The 23,834-nt window shown below is 40.6% G+C and overlaps 1 protein-coding gene across 2 annotated transcripts in view; it reads right to left on the reverse strand.

Moving 5' to 3' along the window:
• Positions 1-23,834, reverse strand: part of LOC111875749 (prolactin-releasing peptide receptor) — a 188,727-nt gene that overhangs the window by 98,187 nt on the left and 66,706 nt on the right. For both annotated transcript variants that reach the window (XM_023872249.2, XM_033750233.1), the window contains exon 2: positions 9,874-10,053. In XM_023872249.2, the coding sequence (XP_023728017.1) occupies positions 9,874-10,053 (180 nt within the window). The remainder of the gene's footprint in view (positions 1-9,873; positions 10,054-23,834) is intronic.

Consider the following 23,834-nt stretch of genomic DNA (forward strand, 5'->3'; position numbering starts at 1 on the left):
AGAAAGCTCTAGATCGCATTAAATGGAGGAATTGTTTTGGAAGAGACTGTGGACCTGTCGTCTGACAGTTTACTGATGATGATGATGATGATGATATCTTAAGTCTATGAGGTGGGCAGGGCATGTAGCACGAATGTTGGAGAAGAGGAATGCATAAGGGATATTGGTGGGAAAGCTAGAAGGAAAGAGACCACTGGGAAGACCAAGGCGTAGGTGGGTGGAAAATATTAAAGTGGATCTTAGAGAGACAGAATGAGATGGTATGGATTGGATTGATCTGGCTCAGGATAGGGACCCGTGGAGGGCTCCTGTGAACACGGTAACAGACCTTTGGGTTCCATAAAATGCTGGAAAATTCTTGAGTAGCTGCAGATTTGGCTTCTCCTCAAGAACGACTCAGCTCCTTAAGTAAGTAAGTAAGTAATTAAGTATATCTTAAGTCTAGTTCATTCTAATTGGCATTCATTATACAAGCTTACCTGTAATGAACGGTTACAGTTCAATTTAATTACCTTTTATTCGAGAAGTATTATTTTGACATTTTCGTAACGAAAGTAGCCAAAAGCTGCTGTTAGCTCTGTCATGCCTGTCTATCTACAGTTCGCATGCAATAACTCGACAACTCCTGGCCGGATTTTCGCGAAATTTAATACTAGTGAATTCGAAAAAATGTGTTCACACATTCCAGGTTTTGTTAAGTACCGGACACTACATGAAAACCCGCATGCTTTTCTCGAAAATAACTCGCTAAATAAACCTCTCGTCGACGCGAAAACTGTCTGCAACAAAAATCGTAGACACATGAAGCAGACGTTTTACGCCCAAATAACTTTTCCGGAAACCTTACGGTGATTGAGATAATTAAACAAATTTAATTCTTATTCTTTGTTATAATTAATTCGAGGCTGATCACAGTGATGACGCGGTCTTAAGGCATGAACTGTCTTCCCCCGCTAGAACGCTGGGATCGTGGGTTCGAATCCCACTCAAGGCATGGATGTCTGTATTGTATGCGTTTATTCTGTATATAGGTAAAGGTCTTGCGATTGGCTGATCCCCGGTCCAAGGAGTCCTACCGATTGCTTATAAGATTAAGAAACTGAAAAAGCTCCCAATGCCCAACAAAAGGCCTCAAAGTAGTAGTAGTAGTAGTAGTAGTANGCTCCTCAATTATCCTCACGAGGCTGAGTGGACCCCTTTCCAGACCACTACTTCTCAGAAAATGTGGTAGCGCCGGGAATCGAACCCTGAACCTCTGGATCTGTAGGCAGGAACTCTGACCACTAGACCACACGGGCGGTCTAATAATATTAATAATAATATTAGTAATTATAGCGATGGTTAATTCGAGAAACGTTGCACTGTTTATGAACTTCGCCTTTGCATTCGCAAGAAGAATCTTCCATCATTTTACAGCCCCCCTATCCGGTTCGTTTGTTCTGGCTGCTTACAAAAGAGCGCCATAAATTACGAGCCGAGAAATAAGAATCCGGGGAAAACATCCGACGGAGCACTACAGAACTGTCACGTCATGCACACAGTTCGTAGTTATTTTACGCTAAATTATATCTTGGTATTAATAGGAAGAATGCCGAACTAGGTTCGCTGGTCGGATGCGTCAGAAACGCGATGTGGGCAGATTCCTTCTGTTTCTCAGTCCTGCTGTTAGTCTGAAAACGCAGAATTCCGGCTTCATTCCTACTTCTTTCCATTAGCTTTCTATAATTTCCTCGTAAGCATGTTGGGCGAGTTCAGATATTTCTGGAAGCCCCTCTGAGGATGTGTATACATTCTCTGAAGCCCACGACTATCCGTCCGTCCATTTACCAACACGGCTTCTGCTGTATTCACAGGGAACATTATACACGCGATGTGCCTTCTGTTGCTGATTTATTTCTGGCCTGATTCTCATAAGTGAATTTCTGAGAGTTTTTTTATGTAACTTAATGTTATAACTATTGCGATATGTTAGAACATAAAGGAATAAACACAGACAGAAGTGACCTTTTCTCATTTTCCGGAAAACTTCTTACCACGGATTGGTTAAGTCTTGATCATCACACCCATGAACATTGTACACTTTCCAGAAACCAACTAAGTGCAATAAGTGGCTATGAGAAACCATCGGAAATATTTTAAACAAGATATAATTTTTGTGAATTATCCTTTCCTTTTGATCGCCTCTGTGGTCTAATGCTTAGAGTTCCTGGCTACAGATCCAGATGTCCGGGTTCGATTCCCGGCGATACCAGATTTTTTCTGAGAAGTAGTGTTTCTGGAACGGGGTCCACTCAGCCTCGTAATGATAATTGTGGAGCTATGTCAAGAAAATAGCGGCTCCGGTCTAGAAAACAGAAATTAACGACCGTGGGGAACAGTTGTGCTGACCATGTGACACACTCTATCCGCTAAAGTTGGCACTAACCTCGCCGACAAGCGGCGTTCGCTCAGTCGCTATAGTTCGCTTGCGGACTCGAGCCAAGGAGCTTGTTTTGTTTTTAAAAAGTAAGATCTAGACGCCTATATTTGACCAATAAGGGCCAACAATTCATGCAACCGATGTTAACAGACATTAAACATCGCATTCATCTGAACTTGTAGTTTCGGAGGCGGCACATAGGAACAGAAGAACAGTCATATTCTCTCAGGTCCCCCCCCCCCACCTTGTATATTCGTGTAAATAATGCTTATTCCCTATTAAAAACTGACAGTAGTGGGGATCGGCACTCAGTGAAAACCAAACGAAAAGATTAAACCTGATATAGAGTTAAGAGACGTTTCAGACTACACTCGGATTTACGTTTCAGGGAAGCAACCACAGTTAGTTTCTTTGACAAAAGGACTCTGAAGAAAAATGAGGAAGAACTTAATATCCTTTTGCATCAAAAGGTAAAGGTAAATGTAAAGGTAAAGGTATTCTTGTAACAGGCCGTGGAGGCCCGCAGGGTTTTGAGACGTCAAGGCTACCATATTTTCTAGATAGTCGGCTCACAGATGGGGTCGAGTTTGTCAGCTTTAAACGTCGGCCGCCCTTAACCCCCCCGGAAGATCCCTGGTACTTATTTCTGTTACAGGCTGAGTCGATCTTAGGGCCATAGAGCGGCTGCGAGGATTAGCTCAATTAAAAAATCCAATGACCGCGTCGGGTTTCGAACCCCCATATAAAATTTTAGTTGCAAACCCTGAGTGGAAAGGATCATGTGACAGAATTTTATGTAGATGGAAGGATAATATTAAATCCCATCTTAAAGGTATGCGGCATGAAGAAATGAATTAAATTCATCTGGCTGAGGATATGGTCGTGTGGTGGGTTTTTGTGAACAGGAAAATGAATCCTTCAGTTTCAATAAAGGGCGGAATTATTTTACTCTGTTCCGGTCTGCAGCGTCTGCGAGGTGATGACAGTTCTCGAGCTAAATAACAACATTTGTATACTTTATTTTTCTTTCAATTTCCCCTTTGACCTCATTTCTAAGCTGGATGTCAGGTTCTCACTACGACAGCTATGAAGAGTATAATCTGGTATATATCGGAGTGTAATCCGGTGAAAGTCTGCTAATATTTCGGAAGAACATATCGCCTCCAGCTTCAGGGTTGAAGAGTAAGGTATGCAAGAATCCAACATCAAGCAGCCAGCTTGCTGCCTCTTATCAGACTTACACGAATGACTTGATTTCAGTCCAAATCCTCATATCATATTTCTTTATGATCCAGTTTAACATCACCTTCCCACCTACATCTGAGTTTCCGAAGTGGCCCCTTCCTTTCATATTTTTCAGCTAAAACCGTGTATGAATTTATGTTCCTCGTAAAGCTACACGTTCAGCCCATCATATGCTGCATTTCATCCTCAGATAATATTTGGATAAGAGTACGAAGCTTGTCTTTATGCAAGTCTCTGAAATTTGTTGTTAACTTCTCCTCTTTCTCGCCTCGTTAGGTCGAAGTATTCTCCTTCGAATTACACGTATTTTCTAAATCGACCTTGAATCTATGTACAATCTTTGTTTATGGTCAGAAGGAGAAACGCGACGTTTCATGTCGAAACACATGAACAAATAAATTCAGAATTTTATTATATTTTAATTCTTCCGCTTGTAAGTAGGAGATGGGGACCGAAAAAGATTCTGCACTGATTGGCAATAAGCATTCTCTGACTTTAATCTCTTTTCATGTCTCTGTACATCATGAATCTCTGCAGCAGCAGAACTACATTAAATGCTCTGGAATAATAACCAATATCTCAAAGGAAGTCCAACTTTCGTCACACTTCGCATTCTGGGATTTATGATTCAGCAAAATGGATTTTGATGAAAACTCACAAATTATATTAATATTAAGTAAAAAAGTAAAAAAAGTAAAGCTATCTCTGTAGCAGGCCACAAAGGCCTATAGGGTTCTGAGACGTTAAGGGTCCCACATTACCTTGACAATCGGCTCAAAGATGGCGGTAAAGTTGTCAGCCTTACGCGCCGGCCGCACTTCACTCCCCAGGAAAATTATTTAATTAATTCCTGGTATTCATTTCTGTTAGAGGGTAAGTAAACCGGAAGGATTAGGTCAATTGAAAAAAAATCCAATGACCTTATCGGGACTTATAGTACCTTAACCACTATGCTATCGCGCACCCCCTATTAATATTAGTTCGTTACTAAATTATTTTTTTCATCTGTTCAAAAAAAAAAGTAATCCATTCTAGTTTTTCCACAAAAAAAATCTTCTGTTCAAAATTAGGTGTATAAATCTTACAAAATTTCGGATGTATTTGCTTTTCTATAGGCCTATGATACCATCTCGTATGTTGACACATAACAGTGAAGTCAACTAGGAATCAACCAGTCTTAGGATCTGAATGGAAGGAAAGTTGGTAGTCCTTCAAAGTATGATATCCTTTATAACTGCCAACAATGTATGTTTATCGATATTTATCGTAATCACCCATTCATCTCAGGGGTATTCTTAAAATTAACTTAATTAACGTAATGAAATTACTTCATGAAACATGTACTGTCGCCATGTTTAACATACTCTTGCAAGCTCTCGCTAAATATCAAACCACTGAATTGTTTTCACAAAAATTCAAATTATAAAAGCGAAAGGACAAGACATCACGGAAGAGGCTATTCTGCTTGTAAGACTCTACACTTGTATTCGGAAGGCTCTTTGCTCGAATATCGACACAACACCGGCTATTCTTACTACGGATTTTCGTGATTCTCATCAGTCCCTCCCGGCAAGTTTCGGGAGAGTACCTCGGAAAAACTACGACCGCTACCTTCCAAATCCTTACCAAATAATCATCATTCTCTATCATCCTACCATCAGACGCTATAGAGTCTCGACACAGAAAGCGCCGTTAAATAATCTACGAAAAGTACGACGTGACATCACACGTGTTTTCTGTTACACGTCTACCGCCGTGGCGTCGCAAGTCTTCACACATCATGAAAACAACGAAGCAGAGACTGACACTGATTTATGCATTAAAATGTAATGTGCGTGGTCTCCTAATAATCAAATCAGACACACACGCACACAAGAAACACATAGAAGAGTCAAATGAAATATTATACAGGATCCTCCAAAAAGAATGCTACCATTTTAAATTACTGTAATTATGTTAATTTTTTTCTTGGCACTACAGCTCCAGTGGGCCTAGGCCTACCTCCATGAACTCCGTTCACTTCGGTTTTTCTAGATCTTACACATTCGGTAGGATTCCTTGGGCTAGTGATCAGCTCGTCGCAAGGCCTCTACCTGTAGACAAACACAGAAAAACGCACACAAACATCCATGCCCTTAGTGGGATTCGAACCCACGATCCCGGCATCCAAGCGAGCGAAGACAGTGCATGTATTAGACCGCTCGGCTACCGTGACCGACTAATTATGTTAATTACTACCTGAAAATGATTTAACATATTTAGAAACATAGGAAAACTCCTCAAGTCTCATACCAGTTCTTCACAGTCCCTCAATATGGGCACCTCGTGTCATACGCACAAATCCAGCTGACAGTCAATTTCTTGCCAGATTCGCTGCAACATATCTGTTGTTACTATTCCAAAGCAGCCACAATTAGATTTTGCAGCTCCTGTAAATTGCTGGGTTATTTTGTCACATAGAAAGTGTCTTTCACATAGCCCCACAAGAAGAAATAGCAGGGTATGAGGTCCGGTGACCTGGGTGGCAACCAGAGCAACAGATTTTCATTGGGCCCATGGCGATCGACCCATCGCTTAGGAAGCACACAATTTAAAATTTCGCGAATCTCCCTATGAAAATGGGGCAGAGCTCCATCTTGCTGGATGATGCATTCGTCGGACTCTTGATTCAGCTGAGGAAACATCCAGTTTTCCAGTACGGTAGCATTCTTTTTGGAACATTCTGTATAATACTTAAAACAAGAGGTTCGTTTGAAGAAATTACTGATATTACTATTATTCCAAAGCTGTTCTTTTGTGCACAAAATATATCAGTTCCTCTCTATATATGAAGTAATTAATTATGGCTTCATATAACATGCAATGCTTTCACTTGTGATGAATATGATAGGATCAATCAATTAGAAAGTATATCGGTTAGTTTATTTACTGTAGTCATAAATATATTCCTGATAACACCAAAAATTAAACTACAAATAAAATAAGAGCTAGGCCTACGAATATTTACTATATTCATTACAAATACTGCATGAAATGTAATTTAAAGGAGCCCCAAGAATTCTCTCTAAACATTATGCTTGGCACACGTTAACATAAACTGTCATAGTATTTACAGTCTCGTTTCTAGAACGATAAAATTCGGTCTGTTTATCTATTGCTTTACAATTAATCGCCCACTAGTCTTCAGAACAATAAAAGCGGATAAAGGATTGTTTCCTTTGGACACTGTCCACTATCTGGATCAAGGAAGTTGTCTGGCGTTTGGAATGCTGACTCCATCAGTATCCTCATGAACTAGAAAAAATTGTTATATTTTGTGGGGCCCTTAGATGGGACTGGTGATGGCTAGTATCAGAAATTCGCATTTATTTCTTGATATACAAAATAAGCAAAGAAAAAACATGGATCATGAAATATATGTTGTTAGATATGAACTAAGTATATGTTGTAGCTCAAGCGGTTAGTCGCTGGCTTCCCGCTGCGACAGCCCGGGTTCGATCCCGGGTCTGGTCAAGTGGAGTTTGTGGTTGACAAAGTTGTGCTGGGGCATGTTTTCTCAGAGTGCTTCGGTTTCCCCTGCCAATCTTCATTCCACCAATTGCTCCACAATCAACCTCACCTATCATCTGGAGCTGGTACAAATAGCCAGAAGTGGCCGCAGTACAAGGAACTTAGTCCCACCACAGAAGCAATAAAAAAAAAGGATATGTTGCTGTCTCGTCACCAAAATGCAGGACAAAATCATGACATATAGACAGGTAACAGATGTTTTGAAAATGTGGCACAGTTCATATATTTCGGAACGACTATAACAAATCAAAACCTGATTCAGGATGAAAATAAAGGGAGATTGAATTCGGCTAATGCTTGCTACCATTCAGTCCAGAACCTTTTGTCTTCTCGTCTGCTGTCTAAACATAAAAATTAGAATTTACAAAACCATAATTTTGTCTGTAGTTCTCTATGGGTGTGAAATTTGGTCTCTGACATTAAGGGAGGAACATAGATTGAGGGTGTTTGAGAACAGGGTGTTGAGAATATTTGGACCGAAGAGGGATGAAGTGACAGGAGGTAGGAGAAAACCGCATAATGAGGAGCTTCATAACTTGTACTCTTCTCCAAGTATAGTTAGAATGATAAAGTCAAGGAGGATGAAATGGGCAAGGTATGTAGCACGAATGGTGAAGAAGATGAATGGATATAGGATTTTGGTGGGAAAGCCAGAAGGAAAGAGACCACTAGCAAGACCAAGACGTAAGTGGATAGATAATATTAAAATGGATCTTAGAGAGATAGGATGGGATGGTTGGACTGGATTAATGTGGCTCATTATAGGGACATGTGGAGGGCTCTTGTGAATACGGTAACGAACCTTGGGTTCCATAAAATACTGGGAAATTATTGAGTAGCTGCACAGCTGGCGGCTCCCCAACAAGGGTTCAGCTCCACGAATGAGTGAATGATATGAACTATGAATAACATATATCGATTCAATAATAAGCAAGTATCAAAAGGAAAGGCTAGAAAAATCGGAAGGTATAACCAGAACTGAATCCTGAAGATGCCTTATTAATATCGAAAGCTACAAAATGCCAAGGACTTCCGACAAAAAATATCAGGGACATTTTTTATTCTTATAACCGGAACAGGCCGTGAGTACAATATATTATTTTTGCGACCTGAATCTCATTTATATTAAGAATAACACGCAAAATTTATGAATAATCTCCGATGGAGAAATTCGAGGAAATTCACGCTTAACAGATGAACACGTTCATGAAGTGCTTAAAAGGAATATAGTGTTCAGGAATTCATAACTGACTCCCCAGTACCAATAAATTAAATTATTACTAACACTGTCAGTGCCGCTAATTAAATTGGAGAAGACAGGAATTTTAACAATGAGCCATTAGTATTTTAATTAACATTGGCTGAGACAAATACTGCCGCGTATTTAATAAAAACCTACAAGGGGCAGTATTTTCATGTTTAAAGAGTGAGACGCCTTCGTTTGTAGCGTGTTCTAATAACGTCTATATTTTTGTTATTTCCAAAATATCTTCCTCATTTTACTCCCTTCAGACAGGCCTAAGTGGAGGAGAATATTAAATTCAGGGAATGTCTGATGATCATATCAAGGAGACTATGACAGTAGCGTACAGAACATGCGTTGGATATCCAATAATGTATTCGAAAATCATATTACAAACCCTAGGGAAATAAATTGTTTTGGAGAGCTGGGCTTAGTAGGGAGGAAAATATGAAAATATGTCCTTGATAAATAGGATGCTAATGTGTGAACTGGATTGAGCGTGTTCAAGGTAAGGTCGAAACCCGATATTTAACAATGTAATAAAATTTCAGTTTCCATAAAATATGGGATTCATTCAATATCCGAGTGACTCTCGTCTTCCGAACAAGGCCTCCGCTTCTCGGAAACAATTGGGTCATGAGATCAGAACATCCGGGATAGCTCAGTTGATACAGTGACGGACTACGGGTGAACGGCTGAAGAATCGGTGTTCGATTCCCGACAAGGGCAAGAGATCCCCCCCCCCTTCTCCAGAGCTTCCAGAACGGCTCTGGGACCCACCCATTATTCTATCCAATGGGTGTTTGGGGTCCTTTCCTCGAAGTTGGCCGCGCCATAGCTCAAGAGGTTAGCCGCTGGCTTCCCACCGCGGCGGCCCGGATCTGGTCAAGTGGGATTTGAGGTAGACAAAGTGGCTCTGGGGCGGGTTATATCCGAGTACTTCGGTTTTCCTTGCCAATCTTCATTCCACTAAATTTTCCATCATCATACTCATTCGGGGCAGGTACAATAGGCAAATCAGTGGCCGCCGTGCCGAGTGGACCCAGCTGGACTCCACCCCCCTCTAAGCGAAATTTTAATTTCCTCAAAGTAAGGCGAAAGGGGCGTGAAGCTGGCCACTCCCATCCAATTCCGACAAAAAAAAAATGTTGGACCTATATCTCCACTTCCTTGCCTATCTTCACGGCGTGGCTCTTAAGCACAGGGCCACCTTTACTCTTACGCTTGCGGCCAATCCTTGGAGGCCAGCTGAGGAGGGATACACAGAAAGAGACACAATTATTTCATCACAAGACATCATTACTTTGTTCTCTTTCCGGAGTGAAAGATACTGGCAGATAGTAATGACATCTTGCTTGTTAGGTTAACCAGGCGTGCAAAGTACGCCCACACTCACCCCGAGGTCCAGGTAGGTGATGTAGATAGGGTACGGCAGCACGATGCAGACTGCAAGCAGCCAGGTGCCCAGGGCGCACACAAAGGACGGCATCCTTGGCTTCGTGGGGTCCAGCATGAGGCGGTAGCGGTCCACGGCGATGAGTAGGAAGCTCAGCATGGACACGTGCAACGGAATGTCCTGCAACCACGTGGTTAGCTTTCGTGAACGAAAGAAAATGATTAAGTTGCAGTAGTTACATGACGTCAAAAGTCCGTGCCATAGCTCAGGCGGCTTTCTTTTAATTCGCTTAGTGGGGGCTGGAGTCCAACTGGGTCCACTAGCCACGGCGGCCACTGATTGGCCTATTGTAGTCTGCCCCGGGTGATTATGATGATGGAGAATTTGGTGGAATGAAGATTGTCAGGGGAAACAGAGTACTCTGATAAGACCCGCACCAGGGCCACTATGTCCACCACAAATCCCACTTGACCAGACCCGGGATCGAACCCGCGGAGGCCCGTGTTCGAACCCGGGTCAGGTCTTGTGGGATTTGTGGTAGACTAAGTGACACTAGGGCAGGTTTATCGGAGTAGTTCGGTTGCTCCTCACAAATCGCATTCCACCGATTGCTGTACAATCATCATCTCTTATCTGGAGCTGGTACAATAGGCCAAACAGTGACCGCAGTAACAGGTGGACTCAGTCTCACCCCATGATAAAAATAAAAAAAAAGTACGAGACGTCAACAGAGTTGAGATGACGATGATTCTAAATGATGAAATAAAGAGGATGACGAGGGAAGCGGTACTGATATAATTCAGTTTATTATCAAAGAATTAGTCTGGAAGGGGGAAATAATATGTTTGTGAGCGTTTCACGTTCGAATACGTGATGTGTCCAGGTCTAAATAACTCAGCTTACAACAATAAGTTATTACACGAGAGATATCGTTACACCACTTCGGTACCCAAGGCTTTTACATAAGCTCGAACGTTCTCATTTATGTTGCTGTGCTCCATCTGAACGTAACTTATGCAACATGCAACTTGTCGCCATGTTGTTGAATGCGAATAAAAGGTAAAGCTATCCCTGTAACAGGCCGTGAAGGCCTATAGGTTTGTGAGACGTCTAGGCTCCCATTTCTCTAGACAATCGACTAACAAATGGCAGTGAGGATGTCAGCTTTACGCACCGGCCCCCCTTTACCCCAGGAAGATTCCTGGTACTTTTTTTCTGTTAGAGGATGAGTCGAACCCACGAGCAGAGAACCTACAGATGTTACATGTAAGCAAGGTCCACTAACAACAACATTTTGTTTTTCTCACATTGCAAAACAGATTCCTGTAGACGCAGTGAAGTTAGAAAAATATAAAATAAAAGTAACCTATAGAAAAGTGACAGCATGGAACAAACAACTAAGGTAAGGTAAGGTAAAATTTTCCCTGTGCGTAACTAATTAATCATTACGCCATGAAGGCGTATGGGTGAGTGGATGTACAGATCCATATTTTCTTGACCTCGGCACTCGTTGTAAGTGAGTGGTCAGCTTGACGTACCGGCCGCTTTACCCCAGAGAAAAGAGCCCCTTTACCCATCGGGTAGAAGGTTGGGTGGACCCCAGAGCCTGTTTGGACGACGTGTAGAGAAGAAAATTTTTTACCCTACCGGTACTCGAACTCCGACCCTTCGGTCGTGCAGCCTGTAGCTAGTCGCTATACCGTTTATACCTAAATAAGTCTGCAATTAAAATAATACTAAAGTTACGTCGACATTCAATTGAAACATAAGCCATGTCCTTGATACCCGAAACATTGGCTGTAATGGAGGCGCTCCAGCAATTGTAACTCAGTCATAAGAGACAATGGCTTTGTTCCAATGACGCAGAGGAAATGTAACTTTACCTTAAGAGGCAATTCTTTATCTCTGTGTCTCAATGTCGCTACTTTCCGACACAATGTATATCCTCCTGCATTGCAAAATAATTCCTGTCTGAAGAATTCTCATCTTCTGGGATATAACGCTGTGTACTCCGTCGAAAATCAACCGACGTTACAAAGGAATATGTCGCCTCCATCTTCAGGGTTGAAATATAATCCAAGCTATAAATCTGCATGAATGTTGAAGCAAGAAATCTGGTTTCCAGCATGGCTTATTCTTCTAGCCTGAAGATAGAAGTGACACATTCCTTCAACGGATTACACGGTTTATGTCCCAGAAGATAGAAAACCCATAACCACTTCTGTGAGAACCTCAAACCCTATATTTCCTCTATGTTCCCTTCGTCATGTTGCCTGCGGAATGGAAGAGAATTACGTGTCTTGCAACACTGGAACCGTGCGCTTGTCGCTGACACGGAAGGCAGTACTCAGCTGTAAACAAGTTTACCTTGAAGAAAGCAGTTTTCTGGGATTTGGCACCGTGTATATATGGTGTTAACCGACGTTTCGGAGGAACGTATCGCCTCCATCTTCAGGGTAGAAGGAAAAAATATAAGAAATCCGCAAGCGAAGAGACCGTGAGAACCGGTAAAAGCAGTCTGCTTTCTTCATAGTCACCGCCGTGAAAGCCTCAAATCTTACAAGTTTTCCTTGGCTAGTGTTCAGTGCAGTGATACATAGAATACTCTACTGTCTCAGTTTCCAGGAACACGTGCTCTTCCATGTAAGGAACAGTCTTAGCCTTTCCTCATGACTGAGCTGTGTCGGCGGAACGGCGATTCTATTGCAACTTGCGCACGATCTACTAATGTGGTAATTCTCCTAAGTTTCTGGAATTAAAAGTTACTCAGTTTCATCATCAGTAATCCGACACATCGAAACCTCATATGAATGCCTGACATGACTAACAGCGACGAAATTGTTTACATATGTTTTCTACGCCTATAATTTGCATTTGAAATAGTGTCGTTAAACAACCCAAGAATTTATAGACATATATACTTCCGCCTAAAATGAAACTTTATTATTTCATTTTCCCTTCCTTTCGCTACAAGTTAAGGCCACATTCTCGCGCTTAATATCGTCCCATAGAATACGATTTAAGCTTTCAAGGCGTCCTCTCCCGCAATAAGTTGTGTTAATGTGGAGTTGGCGTCCGATGTGTCAGAGTCTCTCTCCGTCTCCATCGTCAGGAGTTCATATTGTGACAGGTGAACCCACTACACAGAGAAGTGTCACTTCGTAGGTAACGCATTTTCAAGACAGTGCGAGACAACTACCATCCATTGCTAGTCAACAGAAATAATTAATAGGTAACGAATTGTTTGAGGCATTTGCATGACAACAACAGCGTCAATTGCAAGTCAACGGCTAGGTAAACATATTCTCGTAGAAACGAGAGAGTCGTTTGTACGACAGCAAGAAAAATTAACTATTCGATAAGATGTCTGCTATTTGGCACTCCAAGAAGCTTCCTCAGGAAGATAAGATCGGATCAGGCGAATATCAGATCAGATAAATGAGATCAGATCATAGACGAGGCACTAGTCAGGTCGCATCGTCTGGAAGAAGTTATGTCAGAGTGATTGTAGTTGTAATTGTAAACGAGTTATCCAATAAAACTGCTTCGTCTAGAGCCTCAAAAATTTGTCACGGAACACCGGACATGTGACTATATAATGGGTGAGCACTCCAGCTCCTGACGTTGGGCACAAGGAACATCAACCAACTCCACATTTACACGGATCATTGCCCTAGAAGACTTCATTGTATCTCACCAAAATGGTTTCAAAAGTTTCTTTTCCTGTAGCTCATAGTTCCCTTCAGGAGTAGCCACATGTTCCGCCACAAATTAACAGCGTTAACAATATTAGACGAAAAGTTCAAATTACATATTTTTAATGCGTAATTTTCCCCAGTCTATTAACGCTTAATATAACCTGTTTAAATTCAAACTGTCTCCTCTTCTTAGACACCATCAAACAATATTCTCCCGTCAGACCAAGAAACCAAATTTCATAACCGTACCAAAGCAAAACTGATTAGACTCTAATGCTGCAGTAAGCCTTTGATGTGTTTGTGTGTTGTGCAGTCTGTGAGACACGAAATGTGTCCGCTCAAGAGGAGAGACCGGAATTACTAGTGGACAGGAATTTCGGTAGCATAACAACTATAAAACTTCATGAGGAAAATTTGAAACAGTGTTGTTCAATACACGTTGCCGTAAATTACGTTCTGTGAAGGTGCGCTAATGGACCTCATGGTGCAAATTACAAGTTACCAATTAGCTACAGCGTTCCTTCCCATTATTGTTGTTCAGTTCATTCACTAAGCCCATAGACATGCAAAGCGTACAGGCAATAGAAATTTAGTAGCGCGTAAAACATGAAACGTTTCCCTCGGTCCCGCCAAATAAACGTTAGAATTCGAGTGCACTGACACTTTAACAGTGCTACGTTCTGAAGAAGAATGTAGGGAATGGAGGTAAAGCTCCGCCCGTTCACAATCATCCTTACTTCCAGGGAGGACATCACTAAATATAAATGACTAATAATGAGGCTTCAGTAATATTATTTCGATGTAGAGATTTCAATAATATCTTGTCATGACAAAGCTAAACAGTTCCGTCCAGTGTGACTGGTTAAGTTTTTTTTTCTTCTTCTCACATTTCAGTTATTCATGCCCTTACATGTTTCGGTCTTCAGAGGGACACCTTTACATCAATACAGTTAGAAGCCACTATTACAGTACATGTTCTAAAAGTTAAAATATATACGTACAATATAAATAATATACAATTGGCTGTAAAATCTGAAGTCTTTACAACTACAGCGGCTGTTCCAATACTTTAAAATATTTATAGTTAGTTTGTTAAGATTCTATTTGAATTCGTATACCAAACTGGTTCGTTACGTCCCTTTCATTGTTTCTTTTGACGAGGGCCGAATCTTGTCATATCTTAAAGTTATCAGATCTGCTACAACCACAGAGTTGCGTTCTACACCCCTGCCCGTAATTTTTAGGTAATGTAAATTTGTCCCGGTAGAGGCCTTGCGACAAGCTGATCACCCGCCCAAGGAGTCCTACAGAACGTCTAAGATCTAGAAAAACCGAAGTGAAAGGAGAAGTTCATGGATGTAGGCCTAGGTCCACTGGGGCTCTAGTGCCAAGAAAAAAAAATGTCCCTGTGCTTAATTAATCAAGCACTACGCCATGAAGGCGCAATGGGGAGTGGATGCATAGATCCAAATTTTCTTGACCTCGTCACTAGTTGGAGGTGAGTGGAGAGCTTCACGACCCGGCCACTTTACAGCCGAGAAAAGAACTCTCGGTATTCACTGGATAGGAGGCTGGGTGGGCCTCATAGCCGGTCTCAACGACATGGAGGAGAAAATTCTTTACCCCACCGGGAATCGAAATCCGACCCCTCTTTCATCCAGCCCATAGCCAGTCGCTATACTGACTGAGCTATCCCGGCTTCTTTCCGTAATATTTAACACTTCAAAATATTTTATTCAAGATTTATTAACGAAATTACGTCAATAATTTTCTTTATGTTACATCCTGTTGCGTCGTGTATATGTAATTTTTTCACATTTTAACCAACACAAAACTTTATAAAAAGTATACAGATGACAAATTTATATGAAGGTCGTATATCTGAGACACAACATGTTTCGACTCCTAACGGGTCATCATCAGGTGCTTAAGTACCGAACTTATACCCAATATGAGTCCATAACGTAGGGTTGTTCTTCCTTTGATACTGAACTTGTTACAAGGTAGTTAAAGTTAAAATTAAAATTAATTGATTAGAATATTATTGTAAATTATTAAAATCAAATTTGAGATGAGGATATATATAGGTGTGTTATTCCTTGAGTGCATGATTGTGCATTCTAGCTCCTCTTAGGGAGTTTGTATCCTTGCGTGGAGTAGACGCTCTTTGGTTGTTATGTCGTTGTGATTCTGTTGTTGCGAAGTTATCTTCATGCATTCCGGCTGGCTTGTCTCCCGTTTTTGTTCAGTACGCCTTTTAAAATACATTTCTCTGTAAAGTAAAACTACATGGAACTTTGCTGTGTGTGAATGCTTACTGAAGAATATCATCACTTGAGTTTTCCAGGTTCCGATATAAAATATTGGATTTATATGCGTGGGTATGACATATTTTTCCTCAACCTGGTGAGTCTACTGGCGTAACATTCAGCTGAAATGGATAATATCTTACTTTTACATTAAATTGAATCTAACAAATAAGAAAGAATATGTGGGTTTGTGTGTTGACGCCCTAAGTAAACAATCAAAGAGACAAGAAAGCTAAAACTTGGCATACGTACTTCTGGAAGCCTGAGTGTATATACCTCGGGTATACATGTGCTATTACATCCGTTCTGTTTAAGGGCTGCAATTAAGAGTTTACATACAAGCGATATTTCTGTGCGGAACCCAAGTCGGCGACGATAATGAATACGTAACCATGGGAACGAAACGTTTTTACATTATGTATTTTTAGTCCACTTTCCTTATTTCGGAAAAAAAAAAATAAAATGGACTCATGAGATCACCTTGCTGTGCGTGCTTGTGTGTGTGTGTCTCTGTCTGTCAGCATGTGTATACCACCATCAAATTTAAAGGCCTTTTTAACCAATATTTATGAAACTTGGTAGCATATCATGGCACCTGAGTCCATCTCAACTGCGTACTTCATAAAGCCCTCCATTAGAAATACCAACATTGAAGCCTGCCTCACGAGGCTTTTCCTGTCCTACAGACATCCTCATCTTCCCGTAGTGTCCATTGTTCTCACTGAGAAGGGAGTGGCAATAACATTACCACTATCAGTTCTTCTAATACATGCTCAATTCAGGATCTATAAAAATCAAGTTACTGTTATTGTCTTACTTAGGCATACATAATAAAGTTTTGTCCCATTTGTCGTATCAAATACTCAATTTGTAGTGAAAGAAATAGGCTACTTCTGCTAACAACTCAATTTTATTTAACAAATTTCTTAATTTGTCATATTTGTTATTTATTTACTTAATAATAGATATTTAATTTATTCAAGAAGTATTTATTTGCTTTAGAGGATAATATATTACGACTACATTATTTTCTTGAGAAAGGGTAATAGGCTAACAAAATTGGAACTGTTTCTGAACTTACTAAGCATGGCAGACACAATGTCAGACTTGGACATATGACACTGTAAGTCCACCTTTGTTTTGGGGATAAGAATGTGGTCTGGAATTTCTGTACAATGAAATATGCTATCTTCGAAAACGAGATCTGTACTCTGTCCCTAAGCAGCAGAGCTTCACAGTGTCCTAGCTCGTATCTTTTCAAGTTCAAACAGAGTGTGTTACAAACTGATCTAGACTGAGATTGCATTCATATTATTTGCCACACAAAGCTATAAATATCGTTTACAGACGGAGTGTGACAAACATAAACAAAATGAATGCCTTGTCTGACAGCAGTTTGCCAAACAGACGTGTTCAGAGTTACCGAGCATGTTTAATGTTTTATCGTACGTACCTATGGCATTTCATATGAGCTGGATAGCGACTGGCTAGTGCCCGGACAACCAAGGGGTCGGAGTTCAAATCCCAGTAAGGTCAAGAATATTTTTCTTCTTCTCGTGATCCAGAAGGGTCTGGGGCCCACCCAGTCTCTTATCCAATGGGTACCGTGGGCTCTTTCCTCGAGGGTAAAGCTAACGGGCCGTGAAACTAACTACTCACCTCCAATTAATGCCGAGGTAAAAAAATATGGATCTATACATCCATTCTCACCTATGCCTTCATGGCCTAATGCTTAATTTGTTAATTAACTTTATATTTTTACCTTACAGATGTCACCAGTGTCGTGCATCTTGGTAATGTTTCTAGGAACAAACTATAATATTCATTAACATTTGTCATCTGAAGAAGGAATTCTGCTCAAGCTATCTGTGTACAAGTATAGTTAAGACATAAGTGGTATTTCCACGCGTAATAATTCAGACAGGATCTGAAACATGATGTTATTCACGTGTGAAAGTTTCACAGTCTTTTAATAAAAAGAGTTTTTTATGATTTATTTCTCATTCTGTGGATGAAAGAGAATTAGACAAAGGCTGACAGGAATATAAGGGCGTGCTTTGCCTCTAACCACTGACCCGTCATTTATTGTAGAACAAAGGAGGAAGAGTTGAATTCAACGAAATTACTCTCGTGGTTGTAGATGAGTCTGTAACTTAATTTAGTATCGTAACGTATCACGTCATATAACCATCTATTAATCTGTTGAAATGCCAAAGGGCATAAACGTATCCACAGGAACTTTCTCTCTGTGAAATGCTCAGCCACAACACGTTTTAGCATTATTGTAGAAACGGTGGCTATGAATGACTGAGCCTTTGTGCGTCCTCCATGAAATGTGCAATCCTACAAGAGACTGTTATCTGAATGCCTCCTGTGAATTAGATTCACATGGAGTGCTACCACTTAACTAAATTTGCCGACAGAACCAATTTACGTACGCTATAAATAATTAACACATTTATGTTTGCAAGATTTTGTGTCACCCACCGCTGGCTGCTAAGCTCTCTTATCTAATATTACTAATTTGATACTTATACTAATTGGATCTTCAAATTATGATATAAATATATCAAAGTATGTCATAAAGACAGTCATGTTAGTATGAGAATGACGTTTTTTTTATCGAAAAAAGAAAGTTCTACGAGTTTTAAACTGGGATCTAATTAAACAAAGTGTATGAACAAAAATACAAGAGACTGTATGGAGAGATAAGTCGGTCACAATGGCCGCGCGGTCTTCGCTCGCTCGGACGCTGGGATCGTGGGTTTGAATCCCACTCAGGGCATGGATGTTTGCCTTGTGTATGTGTTTATTTTGTGTTTATGTTGTCCTGTGTTTAGGAAGCGGCCTTGCGACGGGCTGATCACTCTTCCAATGAATCCTACCATCTATGAAAAAATTATTAAGGAACCGAATAAGAAGACTGGGCCTTGAATGGGTTGGAAGAGCCATTGAAAAGAATGGAGAGACTAATTCATGCATGAAAGGCTACCAACCTAACTTGGAAACAGAAGAGAATATTCTTTATAATAATTTCGGAACAAATTATAGATTAATTGTACGGTTTATGTAGCTAATGACAGGCCCAGGAGACGGTCCAGTGGCAAGCCAATATACTCGTAAATAATGAAATGAACTTTCAGGTTCCATAAAATTCAAAATATTCCTTGAGCAGATGATCCCCTGAACAAGGACCCTAATCCATAGAGTCAGACGCAATAATCGCGACAGTGGTGGAAAAGGATACTATTGCAATTCGAACTGCACAAAATGCGAATACTTTTCAAAGTCAAGAGTCTCTGAGACGGAAATAATATTTGTTGGATACTTACATTGTTTAATGGTGTTGTTTTAGTTGCAGGGGTTATTTGTAGCAATCATTGGTATGGGAAAATATCACGGATGTTGAGTAAATAATTGTTTCCAAGGAAAAGATCATATTCTACTCCAAGATGCCATCGCAATATTCGCCTTAGGAGACTGAAGTACAGCAGAAATCCTGAGCCTGGGCCGCACCATAGCTCAAGCTGGCTTCCCATCGCGGTGGCCCGGGTTCGATCCCGGGTCTGGTCAAGTTGGATTTGTGGTGGACAAAGTGGCGCTGGGGCAGGTTTTCTCCGAGTACTTCGGTTTCCCCTGCCAATCTTCATTGCACCAATTGCTCCACAATCACCCTCACCTATCATCTGGGTCTGGTACAATAGGCCAGAAAAGGCCGCAGTACAAGGGACTTATTCCCACCCCACTAGCAATAAAAAAAGAATCCTGAACCTGACTTATTGGTATCAAGTTTAATATCTGAAAACAGTTCTCCAGTAATTGTGTTCCATTGGGGATGGTGAGAAGCCTTGTGGCTCCAAGCTTTTAACAAGATGTTAAGAAAGACCAATAACCGGGCGATCAACGAAACGGAAGGCAGGAGGAAAACCAATGAAACCTTCGTTTGCGCAGTTTTCAAATGGATTATCCAGGTAGGCGTTTCTTGTTCATTGTGTTAGGAGACCTGTTACAGTATCGCGGGGCGACCCAGAAGATTGTGAAATTTTCGTAATTATCAATATGAAGCCCTGTTAATAGGAACTGCTTTGCTCAATATGTGGTCATATTCCGTGAATAATTACTTTTCGAAAGCTGCCTTTCAGAAATTCTGGTGTGAAGTAAGCGCATTCGCCGAGGCAGAATTTCGTTCAATTGGCTTTGCGTTTCATCCAGGCTCATACATTTTCATCCTGTAGAACTACTTCGTTCGTAGTGTATAAATGTTATGTTTCTGGACATTATCCACCGTCTTGTCTTTATCTAAAAACATCGTCCTGTTTATATTTCAAAACACAACGTTTCAGAGATTGGATTCTGTCTCCAGGTTCAGATAAAACCCCACTCACTTGTATCCAATCGATTGCGCCAGTCCCTATATCCGGACAACTGTGCCAGCTGCAAGATGGGGTACATAAACCAAGCACAGAACAAACCAGGCTCTACCTGAAGACGGAGGCAGAATTCAGTCTCCGAAATGTATTTTTAAAAATAAACATGGCGGGTTTTAGATAAAGACAAGACGATGGATAATGTCCACAAACATAATACTTGTACTGATGTAGCATCGTCACAAACTTTTAGACCTATTCATTCTTTGGTGCGGATATGAACACAGGCAAAATTCCGGGTAAAATAAGAGAAATCCCTTGTTTGCCATGGGCCAATATATATCAAATTAGATTTGTATTAAGTCTCGTGGAATAAGACTGAGTCCTGATGATATGAGTATGGAGCAATTGGTGAATTGGGAATTGGCAAGGAAAATAGAAGTTCTCTGAGGAAACCTGCCTCAGTGCCATTCTGTCCACTACAAACCACACGTGATTTGACCTGGGATCTAGCCCAGTCCCGCAAAGTTGGAAGCCGGAAACTAACCGCCTGAGCCATGGCACGGCCTTTATCAAATTATACACAAAGTTCGGCAAAACCATTTACCAAATTCAGATACCAATCGCTGTTCTAATGCCAAAGTAAATAGAAACTAAGTCACTAAGCTCGTTACTATGCTCATATACTCATTGTTCTGTGTTCGTTCTTTGTTGAGAAACAGATGCATTGCGTAAACCGGAAATTTTGGAATTTCGTAAATTAATATGACCATGATGAAATGAATGACGATGAGATGGAGCACGTAGAATGCATGGTATGGAACAGAAATGCACACAAACTCTTGGAAGGAAATTTTAAAAAGAAAGAAACGGCTTGGAAGACCCAAACATAGATGGGATAATAGTATTTAAAATTGCTATTAAATAAATATGATGAAAGTGTTTGGGCTCGGTTCATCTAGCGCATCGGTCCCTTGCGAATAGGCAAATCAACCTTCAAGTTCAATAAAATATTGGGAATTTATTGAAAAACCGAACAATAATCTTCTTCGCAAAGGGTTCTGCTCCATTTAGTAGGTCAGTCAGTTGGAAATCTAGGCCAGCATTTTGTCACGATATTTGGGTTCATTCTACTGTCAACATTAACGCAATGTGTCACTGTGTTTTTGTACCCTTACATTAACCCTGAAGGTGCATGTACGCTTCTAGCCCAGCTGACTTCAAAAAGCAACAGAGACTTAAACTGTAGCTTTGTGTCTGTCATCCTAAAGGAAGAACAAAGACTGAGCTATCTGGGAAAGGTACTCTGGAAGGAATTTTTGGATCTAAGAAAGAAGAAGAAACAATAGAAAGGAGAAAATTATAAATTAAGGAGTTTCATAATATACGTACAGTATAATCAGGTTTAAGGCGATGAAATAAATGAATGAATAAATGAATCCACAAGGCGTGGGCAATAATAATCTGGCCCTTGCACTACGACCTTCAAAAATCTATTGTTTCCCTTTTTCATTGACCCTTTATTAATCCTACACTTCGAATGAAGCATAGAGCTTTGTTTATAGGGGTGTCATAATAGTCACTGGGTTCCATAAAAGAACTGGCCGAGGTAACGAAATCTTAAATAAGCTATAGCCTCACAATCACGGAGGATGTGTGTAACTGATACATCTCTTTCCAGACACAGTTCACAAGAAGGCCCGTTTGGCAGTCCCAGTTTGAAAAGGTGTCCTTTTAGGTGACAGTACCCTGTAAATAGTCTTACCGCTCATTTTAATAGGACTCTGTTTAATTCGTCCTTCGTTCTTCCGGCAAAAGGCCCTAGTACAGGGTATACATAAAAGAGCGGAGCGGTTTGAAAAAAAAATTCTCGCCTTACACGGGCACAACATACACTGACAGCAGCGGCAACTGTTCAGGTTTCTCATGCGCTACCAGCAGTTCGCTTCTCATGCTTACTGCGTGGCCGCGGGGCCAGTTTCAAAGATGGCGTTGCAGGAATAGAAAGCGTTTTGTGTTTCGTTTTGAGGTGTCCAGATCTGTGATTACAGTGCAGCGTGAGTTTCGTGCATGGTTTCAAAAAGATGCACCACACAAGAATAACATAAGAAGGTGGTACCGACAGTTTATAGAAACTGGATGCTTGTGTAAAGGCAAGGGTCCTGGTCTACCTCGTGTCGACCTGTCTAGTCCAGTTACGCATTCCCAATGTTTAGTGTGATTTCCCTTCCTCCAGTCCATGACAGCTTCCTTGGCAACTCCAATTGAGATGCAGCAAACTGGCAAGTTCCTATGAAAGGGTGTTCCGGTCCCGTTCTTGCCAGCTAACAAACAAAAGAATGTGAGCCGGACACTAGGTGAGAAATACAAATTTCAGTCGGAAAAGCATGCAGAGACCATTGAGAAGTAATCATTGACATGTAAGATTTGAGGTTTTTACGGCGGTGACTATGAAGAAAGCAGTCTTCTGGGATGTGGCATCATGTAGATATTGTGTTAACCGACGTTTCGGAGGAACGTATCGCCTCCAGGTTCAGGGTAGAAGAAAAAAGAAAAAACACAGCTGGGTTTATTTTCGACATTAGTCTATTTGCACCTGCTTACTCTGGTACTTCGCTTGCGGATTTTCTTCTTCTTTCTTCTACCCTGAAGACGGAGGCGATATTTTACTGTGAAAAAGTCGGTTAACACAATATCTTCATGGCACCACATCTCAAAAGACTGCTTTCTTCAATCACTGACATGTCTCATTTCTTTCAATCTAACTCTTCTAATATGTTTCATCTGGCTATGTGCAGTGAAATTATAATGGTAAAAAAAATTTGAAACACACTATAATACACTATTATTTCGTTTCGCGATGCGTCTCAAGAGAGACGCTATGAGAGCGTCAGTAAGACCTTCTCAAGAAAATCCGAACCATCACAAGAAACACATATACCAGGGCGTCAGGCTATACGTTTTCGGTCTGCTAACATTTCCTCGTACCTACACATAACGATAAACTGGAGAAAAAAGTATAAATTTTTACATACAATAATACAGTTCAATCAACAATACAATCATTTTTATTTTTTTATTTTTTACTTTCCCTTTTATAACATATTTCGGCCACAACGGGCCATCATCAGGTGTCTTAATTTGCCAAAAGTATTATACTATATTGAATGTCATTCATTCACTTCATATGCAACTGCAACTTATCATGATTTTAAATTTTGTAATCACAATCTAGCTAATATTAGTTAAATTACCATGCTCTGTAATTTACTTCTGTTATAATTCACTACAATTGTTTTCTTAGAATATTTGTAAAGCTCTTGTTTACACCTCACTATGGCGTCGGCCACTCGTCCAGACAATATAAATTTCTGTGTTCAGATATACTCAGGAATTAGTGTACATTTACTTTCGATGGCTTTAAAAAACTAATGGATAGTAACTCCGTGGAATAGAGTCCGTTTCTAAAAGCTATTAGCCGCTCACCTGGTGAAGAAATTTCCCTTTAAGGAGGGGCTGATAAAATTCACGAAACAACGCAATTAAGGTACGGTATCCCCGGCCGGAATTCGTAGGTGGTATCACCC

This window comes from Cryptotermes secundus, unplaced genomic scaffold (assembly GCF_002891405.2).
Source record: "Cryptotermes secundus unplaced genomic scaffold, Csec_1.0 scaffold1283, whole genome shotgun sequence".
In the NCBI taxonomy this organism is placed as follows: Eukaryota; Metazoa; Arthropoda; class Insecta; order Blattodea; family Kalotermitidae; genus Cryptotermes; species Cryptotermes secundus.